The sequence below is a fragment of the Enhydra lutris genome, unplaced genomic scaffold (assembly GCF_002288905.1).
Source record: "Enhydra lutris kenyoni isolate GAN:26980312 unplaced genomic scaffold, ASM228890v2 scaffoldscaffold58, whole genome shotgun sequence".
NCBI lineage: Eukaryota > Metazoa > Chordata > Mammalia > Carnivora > Mustelidae > Enhydra > Enhydra lutris.
Window position 1 is genome coordinate 15202461 of NW_019154142.1, and position 10423 is coordinate 15212883.

Sequence of the window (10423 nt, forward strand, 5' to 3'; positions counted from 1 at the left end):
GCCCGATGCGGGACTCGATCCCAGGACCCTGAGATCATGACCTGAGCCGAAGGCAGCGGCTTAACCCACTGAGCCACCCAGGCGCCCCTTTTTGAGACACTTCTAAACCTTTGCTCTGAGTTTAAGCAGCGGACCTGGAACCTCTCACTCTTCCAAATCTGGCGCCCGACCAAAATAAAAACGGCTCTGTCAACCGGATCCTTCGTATCTCCCGGAGCTCCTCTTCTCCCAAAACAGAGCCACCCCCACCTTCTCATCTCTGTCCACGCCCCCGAAGCCCACCCTTTCCCGAGCCGACTCGTTACGAGTTGCGCTCGCCGCGGCCTCCAGCTTCGGGGTCACTCTGGTCGTCCGTGAAGCAGACGTCCACATCGCTGTCGTTGTCGCTCTTGGGCTCCCCGGGCTCCGGGAGGTAGTCAGGCTCTGCGCCTGGGCCCTCGCCCGCCTTGGCGAGCAGGTTTTGTCCGGGGTGGCGGGACTTGACGTGGCGCTCCAGGTCCCGGCGGCGCACCAGCACCTTGCCGCAGAACTCGCAGCGGTAGGGGGTGTTGCCCTCGGCGTGCAGCCGGATGTGCTTGTTCAGATTGCTGGGGTCGCCGAAGGGCCGCAGGCACACTTTGCACTTGAGCGGCTTGTAGCCCGTGTGCGTCCGCATGTGAATCTTGAGCCCGTATTTGCGCGAGTACAGCTTGCCGCAGTAAAGACACAGGTGGCCGGTCTTGGGCTTGCCGGCGCCGCCACCTCCACTGCCGCCACCCCCAGGGCCACCCGTCGCCACGACGGCCGGTGGCAGCGTCCCCGAGTCCAAGCGGCCGCGGCTTTTCCCGGCCGCCATCTCCGACAGCTGCTGCGTGTGCATGGCGATCTCTCGGTCGATGCTCGCCAAGGAGCCCAGCTCCGCAGGGCTTAGAGCGGCTGCTGCCGCCGCTGCCGCCGCCGCCGCCGCAGGCCCGCTGAAGTAGGAGATGGACTCTGGATACTTGAGCAGCCCGCCGAAGTGCAGTTTGAGCGGGTAATAAGCGGCGGCGGCAGGCGAGCCATAAAGTAGCTCTCCGTTGTAGACGGTAAAAGCGGGCATGACGGCAGGCAGGTGGCTGCACTCGCCACCGGGGTAGGCTTTGAGCCCGCCCGCGTCGAGGGCCGGCAGCGCGCAGCGCTCGACGGGCAGCCCGGTTGCAGAGGGCAGCTGGGCGAAACGCGCTCCCGGCAGCGCGGTCGCGGCGGGCTGGGCGCGCTCCACATGTTTGAAGGCTGACGCCTCTTCCGGGGGGCCAGGGAGCAGAGGAAAGCCGCGCAGGCCCCCGGAGCAGGGTAGGCCAGGCGCAGGCGGCGGGGGCGGTTCCCCCGCGAGAAGGCACTTAGAGTGATGATGGTGGTGGTGCGCGTGGTGGTGATGGTGGTGGCCCGTGCTGCCCGCCGCGGGGTTCTCCCCGCTTCCGGGGCGCCCGCCCGCACGGCCCCCGCCCAGCAGCCTGCCTAAGGCCAGGCCGGACCCCGGTTTGCCGCCACCCTCTTCCCGGTAGGGGTCGCCGTGTGCAGCCGCCGCCGCCGCCGCCCTGGCCAAGCCCGCAGGCTTAAAAGCGGAGCGCACTCCGGGGTAGAAGGCCAGGCCGCCGCCCCCCGCTGGGGAGCCGCCCACGATGCCAAGGAAGTGGCCGTGTCCCCGGGAGGCCCCGCTCACGTCTAGGGTGCGGTCCGGCTGCTCCTTGCCCTTCTTGGACTGCCCCCACTTGGCCAGGGGCGGTGAAGGGGCGGAGGGCGCAGAAGAGACCTCCCGCTTAATGCTCTCCCGCGCTCCACAGGCCTGGAGGGGCGGCGGGGCCTGCGGGTGGGACCGCAGAGGGCCAGCGGGGGCGGCCGCGGCAAAGTCAGGCGCCGGGGGTTTTGGAGAGAAGTGAAGGCCATCCGCGGCCGGGGCAGCGCCTTGGCGAGCCGCGTGCTCGTGGTGCAGGTAGGCTCGGCTCCCGCCGCTGCTGAGCACGCAGTGGAAACGTAGGTGGGCCTTAAGGCTGTTGGGGTATCTAAACGTCCTCCAGCAGTACCAGCAAATGTAGCGCTCCTCCCCTGGGCGAGAAAGAGTAGGAAAGCGACCCAGTGAGAGGCGAACTAGCAAGAGAGAAAGAAAGCGCACCCAAGGCAAAGCCCAGATTTTGACCAGCGGTATGAGGAGGAAGAGACGTATTCTTGGGTAGAGCGAATAAGTGAGTTAGTTCGGTAGCCCCCCGTAGCAAGGACCCCGAGAAGCCCCAAATGGCCAACTTTGTCAACATCTCCATCCCCTGGGATTACTCAAGAGGCCAAAGGGGTGACCTGTGCCTTTCCAACGAAGACTTCCTCCGGGCCATCCCAGCAAATCCTCGTTGGGAGGGCAGCGCTCAGGCAGACTGGCCGGGGAAGAGACCAGAACAGAGAGCAGCTGTTGCTTTAAATCAAGTGTTGAAGCTGTGCTGTGCCTGGGCCCATCTGTTGGCGTTTGCAGAATAGGTGGCGTATGTCAAGGAGTTTGGATAAACTGAACAAAGACCAATCTAATGGTCGTGAGCGCCTCATTACCAGGCGAGACAATATCTTGTATGTATGGGCCATATGTAATCATTCCTTTTCATAGAACAATGCCTTTTATGTCCACTACGCACCCTTCTCACCCCCTCCCAGCCTTAAACATTTTGCCTGAGGTTTTCCTGGAGTGTGACCAACTGAAGGGCCACATAGGGACTATGATCTGCTATTCTTCAAAATTATTTGTATCTTTATTTCCTCTTTAACCCCATTTAATTTGATGAGAGAAAAGAAAAAGCCCTGTGTCCTGATATTCTAAAAACTGAAGGATGATGTTGCATTATCTTGTCAGTTGTTTCACCTGGAGTAATTAATTAACTCCTAGATAGCTACACAAATCCAAGCTTAATAATAAAGTTCTTGGGAAAGATAGTTTATTCTTTATGAAATAAATGAATATATAGATAGATACATGGAGATACTCAGCTTTTAATAAGTGTACAACTCTCTACCAGGAACGGTATACATGTTTTTGGCATCAAGTCTTTTTTCGTGTTTAATATTATTAACATTACTTCTTTTAATTTTGCCAGGTTCTGGGAACACAATTAAGAGACACATGTATGAAACAGATTTTGATCACATGGTAGTTAATTTTCACTTAAAAAGGGCTCCTTACATCTGGACACAGAACAACGATCTTGCAGTGGGTTTCTTTTTTAATATTACAGTTGATTGATAATACTGAAGGGTGTTTGTGAGAAAGAAGTTAGTTGAGCTACAAGGAAGTACCTAAAATATGTCTGTCTCATTAAATTTAGTGGAAAAGTTAAATTCCCTTCCCCCTTGTACACAAGCAGTTCAAACTTCTAAAACATCACTATAAAAACAACTGGAAGAAATTCCAGATCTTCCTCCCTTCGTGTATTTTACTTTTGGCTTTGCATAAAGCAAGTAGTCCCCCTAGATAACTAAGATGGAAGTTCAAGTAAAGATCTGTTTATTTCGGCTGAAGCCAAGGTAGAACAGAAAGCAAAAGGGGGGAGGGGGTTGCCTCTGAGAACTTAACCTATTTGCTTATGGAAGACTTGGATAAAATCATTTCAATGGTTTTGCTACCTTGTATTGAGCAGCTTTCAAAATAAATCTTGGTGGGGGGGAGAGATTTCCTGGGTTCTCTTAATGGGTATGCTGATTTAATATCTTAAATAACCTCCCTTCTCAGAACCTTCCTCTCATCACCCCTTTTTAAAGGAGTTTTCAGAGGCTGCCCCAGAATGACTCTAGTCAATTGCAAAGCCAAGAAAGCTTTATCCGTAAAACAAAGGGTTGGTGCTTTACTTAAGCCTACCATGGAATTTAAACCCACTGGAGTTAGTCAATAATGGAAGAATGGCAGCCATCTCTACTTATTTCTTCCTCTTTTCAAGGGGTAAGCAAATGTGTTCCTGTTTCAATATGTTCCTTTTTCAGTTTATCCTAACCAACTGACATGTTCTCTGGACTCTGAAATCCAGCAATGTATGCCAAAAGTATCAGACACACTTCATAAGTGACGTTGCCTCATCTCCTTGGTGTAACCCTGAGGTTGCCAAGATTTCAAGCATTTCAAAGGTGGGGAAGTCAGGGTTCAAAATAACGCATGCATTCCCAAAAGGAAAATGGTGTCTATTCTGACATCAGTTGGCTGAAATGAAAACACAAGGGCCACCACTCAAACAAGTTGCTTTTGTACTATTTGAGAGTGCTAAGGAGGGGTGTTCTGTGTAGAAATGTCTGGCCCCAAAAGGTCAGCAGCTGTTAGAATTGTCATGTGGTGGCTGATTTGAGAGTTCTCCACTACAGGGCTTTTATCATGTTTCTCTTTTACTGGAAGAAGTTGACAAGAGAATTTAATACAGTGTGATACAAGGAACAAACTAGGATAATGTTTTATGAATACTGTATTCACAGATCTACCCACAAAATAGTGATACTTTGAAGTGAAGTGATTCATCCTTCCAAATAAACTTTGTTCTTATTCATGAATGTTTCTTAATGCTCACATTTGTATTAATTTCTTTAACCCTGTTTCTAAAGTGATGAGACTTAAGCAGGCAATTCAGGAGAAGAGCACGTTAAAATATTTTACAGAATTCATTGCGTTGACTTTAAACATAACTGTGTCTTTAGGAGAAACTGCACACTAAAGCAGTTGTGAAGGGAAAAAGTCTTGGAAGCTTTGTCAATAAAAAGGGAGGTCTCAAGATCTTAACTATTTTAGCACCTCCCAGCTTCCTTTCACAGAAAGTGTTCTTCAGTGTTCTAGGGAGGTTTGAAAATGTTCTTCTCTTTAGTCACTGCCCCTTAATTTGCATAAATCCACTCTTGGCTTTGGAAGGGATCAAATAAATCTGAGAAGAAACTGGGATACATCCCAGATTCAATTTAAGTACGGAGGGGAAATGAATAAATACCATTTAAATGGTAGGGCCTCAGTACCTGCCAACTGACCAGCTGTAAGTACCGTAATGCTTCTAAAATGCTGTAAAAGTACATCACTCTCCTTCAAACCAGTGAAGAGAAGCCCCTCCACCTTCGAAAAGCATTCCGAGTCTGAGTTATGCTTTTTGGAGCTCATGATGTGATTAATAATATGTTAAGTCTTCTTTATTGACTCTTAATTGAGTAAATGATTGTCTCTGGGTATGTAATAGGAAAAGATGACCCCATGAAGTTCATAAAGAATATTTTGGGGGGCATCTGTGTGTGTCAGTAGGTTAATCGCTCTCAAGGTCCTGAGATGGAACCCCATGTGGGGCTCCACACTCAGCGGGGAGTCTGGTTGAGGGTCTCTCTCTCCTATCCTTCTGCCCCTTGCCCCACTTTCTCTCTCTCTCAATAAATAAATCTTTTTTTAAAAAACAGTTTTTTCCCTGCAACGATGAGGCAGATTTTTGTCTCTGTTATCCTTTACTGTTGATTTTAAGGAGGTAGTGGTGACATTGCTTAGCGTGAATTCAGTTTTTTTTTTTAAAGATTTTGTTTATTTTTTCAACAGAGAGAGATCACAAGTAGGCAGAGAGGCAGGCAGAGAGAGAGAGAGGAGGAAGCAGTCTCCCCGCCACGGAGAGACAGCCTATGCGGAGCTCGATCCCAGGACCCTGGGATCATGACCTGAGCTGAAGGCAGAGGCTTTAACCCTCTGAGCCACCCAGGGGCCCCGTGAATTCAGTTTTATACAGCTCAGGGAAAAGGCCCTGTCAGTCCAGGGCTGGACTCTTACCCACCCCGCTGGCCAGAGGCCCTCTCAGACTTGGTACCTTTCTCATCGTGTGTCGGAGTTGCAGTCGTGGGGATGTCAAACCACTGAGCTAGAGAGTTGGAATACCACACCGTCAGCTCCTCCCCTGGCTGGACATCTCGAAGCGCTCGGTAGAAAATCTGGGACACAAGGAACAGGACAGCTTGCTGTCATTTCCTGGGTAATCGGTCTAAACACATCTAAAAGGAAAGGTTGGAATGCTTGTTCTGACGCTGTGTGACCCTAGAAAATCTATTGGATCTCTCTGAACCTTATTTCCCTCATTCTTCAAACGGGGAAAATAATAGTATCTACTTTACAGGGTTGTTGGGATATTTAAATGAGACCTCCAGCTGAAGAGCTTTGCTCCTGATATTGGTGGCCACCTCAGTAACGTTAGGTAGGTAGAATTGGCAGTGGGGGGAAGCCCACGGTACCTGTCCTCCTGGTAAGTCTGCAATAGCTTCCAGAGTCTGTTCCTGGGGGTTCCTGGCTGCCCGGATTAACCCTATCCATTCCAGAGGAGAGCCCCCCGACTCGTCCACCAGCTCCCCTCTCACCATGCGCACCTGCAACACAAGCAGTGGTCGTTCTTCCCCGCGCCACGGCCAGGCCCACAACCCAGAGGGAAAGTTTATCCAACACCCCACCGGACTCAGGAAAACGGTTGTGTTCACGGTGGCCAGACCGCTATGGGCTGCTGGGAGGAAGGTAATTCCTAGGACCCTTGCTTGAAGGAGGGAGAAGAGGCTGGCTAGTATGACAGTTCCCTCTCTCCCCCCACCTCGGCGATACCAAGGTCGAGAGCATCCTCCCTGAGCGACTGGGGGTATCTGGTACCTAGACGTTCCCCACTCCCACCCTCACCCCAGTTCTCGCTCCTGTAGTTCTGAGAGTTGCCCGAATACCAGGGGAGAGACGATTTGAAGGCAGCCCAGAACCCAGAGTTTCCTCCACCTTCTTCTCATGCCTCCCGACGCTCGCTGCACAGCACCTAGGTGCCAAAGTGCCCGGGAGCCCGGTAGTGAGAGTGTGCGAACAAAGCACTGGACAGCCGGCCATTTAAAAGCAATTAAAGCGCATTTAAAGAAGGCTCTAGACCGCGGAGGGTGGAGGGGGTGGTGGGAGAATGATTACGAGAGGAGCCAGATGCAGGTCCCGCTGGCAGGGCGCCTGAGCAATTTCTTACAAGAAAGCTCTCGGCAGAGACTAGGCAAACCTAAGGACCTCCTTCCGCCGCCCCCACGGGACTCCTGCCTTCTTTTCCCGGTCGCTGTGAGCCGACACCTGCCTGCTGGGACGCCTCAGGGCGGGCGGGGCCTTTAAAACCCCGCTGCGATCAGGGGTCTGTCCGCTGCTCCAGAGTCTGAGCAGGCGGGCTGGCCCCGACGCCTCCCAGTTGCGACCCTGGACTCCCAGAGCCCGGCTGCGGGCGCGCGGACCCGGTGCCCCACGCGGATGGGCCCTTCTCGCCCTGGAAGCCCCAACTGGAGCCATCACCTGGCTCACCCTCTCTCCATTTACCCCAACCCTCCAGCAGACATCCGCGGAGGGGAGGAATGGGGGGGGGGGGGGACCTGGGAACTGAGAGATTCCCAAGGATTTCCCCCGCCCCCAACACATGAAATTAAGGTAAATGCAAGCCTTAAAGTAGCGCGTTGAAGGGAAGAAGTTAAGAAAAGCCTTCAACGCCCCGCGCGTTGTGAAACAGAAAAGGCGAATTTGCAGAGAGGCCGGGCCCCGCCACGCCTCTGCGAACGAAACCCCGGAGTTCCAGGGAAACCGTGGGTTCCGAGTGGTCCCGGCGCGTAAAGAGTCCCATGCACCCCACCAGGGGCTGACCCCTCTCAGCCATGTTCTTTCCCCTCAGCTCGGCCCACGTCCAGCTCTCACTTAATACGACTTGCGGGGAATTACCGGAGTCCTCCGGGCCACCTGGCAGAACTGGCAGGTAACGACTCAACCACCCCTTTCCTCCACTTGCCCTATCTACCCCTGCCAGGGCCAGGGCAAAGGAAGGCGAAAGGCTGTGGGCGGAGGTCGGAATGGCTAATACCTTTTTCCTGGGCCCTGGTTCCCTGCGGTCTGACAGGTACTTGCCCAGCTTGAAGGTTCCGGGCACCGGCCCCAGGCGCAGGCCGGCCGGAATGCAGCAGTCCGCACTCACGCTGGTGGCCGGAGCGCGGGCTGCTCCGTGCATTGCTGCCGCCGCCGCCAGGAAGGCGCTCGGGTACGCCGGGTCCTCCGCAGGGCTCGAGTGACAGTGCCCGAGCCGCGCGTGAGCCAGGGAGCCGCACCCCGACGTGCGTCCTCCGCCCGCGGAGCGACGCGGGCGGGCATGCACTGCGCCTTTTCAATTGGGGCGGGCGCCTTTTGGCACCGCGAGCGCAAGGGCGCGGAGTTTGGTGAGAGAGTTGCTCTGCGGAGCAGCTGCAAAGTCCCACCCGAGAGGGTCACATGGAGTGGTTCCCTCAGCCCTCTGCATAATCGAGGCCTCTGAATGGCTGGCGCACAATGGTCCAAGCGACCTTCCCATTCCTAAAAATCCAATTTGTCAAGGGCGAAGAAAAGGCTCTGGTGAATCAAAGGTCCGGCGGGACCATTAATCCTCAGCATGGGGTATTGTCCTCGAGACAGTTACGATATTTTAAGTGACAAATCCACTGTATAATTTCTCCATAAATTTTGCTTCCTTTTATTGTTCTCCGACAAACCAGTTTTGGGAAATAAGTGACTACTTTAAGTCTACTTGGCTGATTCCTTTGAGCCTTGGTCTACTTCAAAGATTTTTAATTCTCTCCCCTTGGCTTTATTGTAAAGGAGATTAAACAAAGAGATGGGGACTGTTTGGAGGACTTGTTAACTTCTATTGATTTCTGGCGTGTGCCATACAGAAATTAGGCAGGTACTTGATGGGAAAACACCAGAAAATACCTACACTTTTTAAATAACGACCATATTACCATTTCAGGGGATTGGGTCCACGCCAGTCGTCTACTTAGAACCCCTTTTTCGTTCCTTCTGTCCAGTTTCGCCCCGAAATATGAAGCGTCCGGACTAGTTTTGGTAGACGTGGTCCGTTGTGCACCACTGCTCTCGGGGGCACCCCGGACCCGCAGTTTCTCTGGGATTGGAAAGCGGCCTCAGGGCCACGGCTTTGCCGGCGAACCTATGCCCTTGTCCCCAGCAGAGGGTTGAAGAGAGGGGTGTGCTGATTGGGTCTTTTTAAAATCAGGTCTCCCTCACATGCCAACCGACCAACTCAAGCCCTGATTTGCTTTTACGTTTTAAACCTAGAGGAAATCCTTGGAGTTAACTTTAAAAAAAAAGGGTGGGGGGGAGTACTGTATCAAAGGTTCTGGAAAAAAAGGTGAGGTGGGCATTAGAACTCCTACTTTGAGCCCAGTTCATGAACTATGAGAACGTGCGTACTTCGGGATTTAAACCAGAGTGCCAGAGTGCTCGTTTTCTTTTAAGGAAGACTCCGATTTGTGCAGAGACATTTCTTTTCATAAGATAGCTGAGTAATTGAGTTCATCAGATACTTGTGACAGTTCTTCCTGCACCTGCCACGCTACGCTCATCGTGGGCGGCCCTCCCCAAACCCTACGCACCACGATGCGGGCCCAACGCGGTATTCCGGGAGTGGCGTGAGAGGCTGTGGGTTTCTGGCGTGTGTTGGAGGCCCAAAGACTGTACACTTGGGCGGAGGACTCCCAGCAGCCACTACACCGAATTCTCCACCGGCCTCTGCCAGCGGAAGTTGTGGTTCTTAGGTCACTGGCCGGGGTGAATGTGATTAACAACAGCGGCCGGACGCAAGGTGGCGACACCGGTAACTCAGCGGTTGATCTCCATCAGGCCCTCAAAGAAGCTCCGTGGCACCCCTCGATGGAGACCTGCGTTCACCATACTGGACACTGTCAGGAGGCTCGGGGTCCTTTAGTCTGTCATTCGAGACTCGGGGAAACGTCAGTGGATTACTTCAGAGCCTCATTCTTCTAATCCGTAAAATGGGAACAATAATGGAACTTCAGCTTCCACTCAGCGTTTCACTCGGGTTTTTTGCGAAGGTCAACACCAATGATCTGTGTGTAGAGTGAGTGGCTCGCCCAGACTCGAGGTTTGCATAAGGGGGGAATCCAGGTCAGGTCAAGGGTCTCAAGTCTAAGCATCTCCAGTCAAACGGCGCGGTAACACGTGGGTGGCGGGTCTGTGCTAACTCAAGGCCTGTATAGACCCGGCTGCTGGGGCTGGGAAGAGAGACGCTTGGCGGGTCCGGGCGGCCACATTCTTCGGCCGCTCTGACCAGGCAGCCGCGCCATGCCCAGGGCCACTTTCTGAGGGAGCTGCCACCGATTTTTCCTCTCAAACCTCCAACTGCCCCTCTTCGTGCCGCGCGAAGGCTGCGCCAGCGACGGAGAGGAGGGAGCCTTTGATCCGTCGGCCCATGAATGGCAAAAGCCGGGGGAGGGGAGGAGGAGAGGAAGCCGCTCCGAAGAGTCGAGGGCAATAAATTTAAGCCATGAACATGTCCCTCTAACCTCTGGCCTGGCGACTCCGGGATGACACCCAGTTTAAATGACCAGCACTGCGAGCGGGAAGGGGCGAGCGCGGGGCCTGGGTTCGGGGCTCCTCCCC

The 10423-nt window shown here is 53.5% G+C and overlaps 1 protein-coding gene across 1 annotated transcript; it reads right to left on the reverse strand.

Moving 5' to 3' along the window:
* Window positions 1-301: 301 nt before the first annotated feature.
* Window positions 302-7982, reverse strand: LOC111158214 (PR/SET domain 13). The gene is made up of 4 exons (XM_022520131.1): window positions 7839-7982; window positions 6220-6351; window positions 5802-5922; window positions 302-2064 (listed from the first exon to the last, which is right to left on the reverse strand). Exons 1-4 carry the CDS (start codon window positions 7980-7982, stop codon window positions 302-304), a joined length of 2160 nt encoding a protein of 719 aa, XP_022375839.1.
* Between the last annotated feature and the right edge of the window lie 2441 nt (window positions 7983-10423).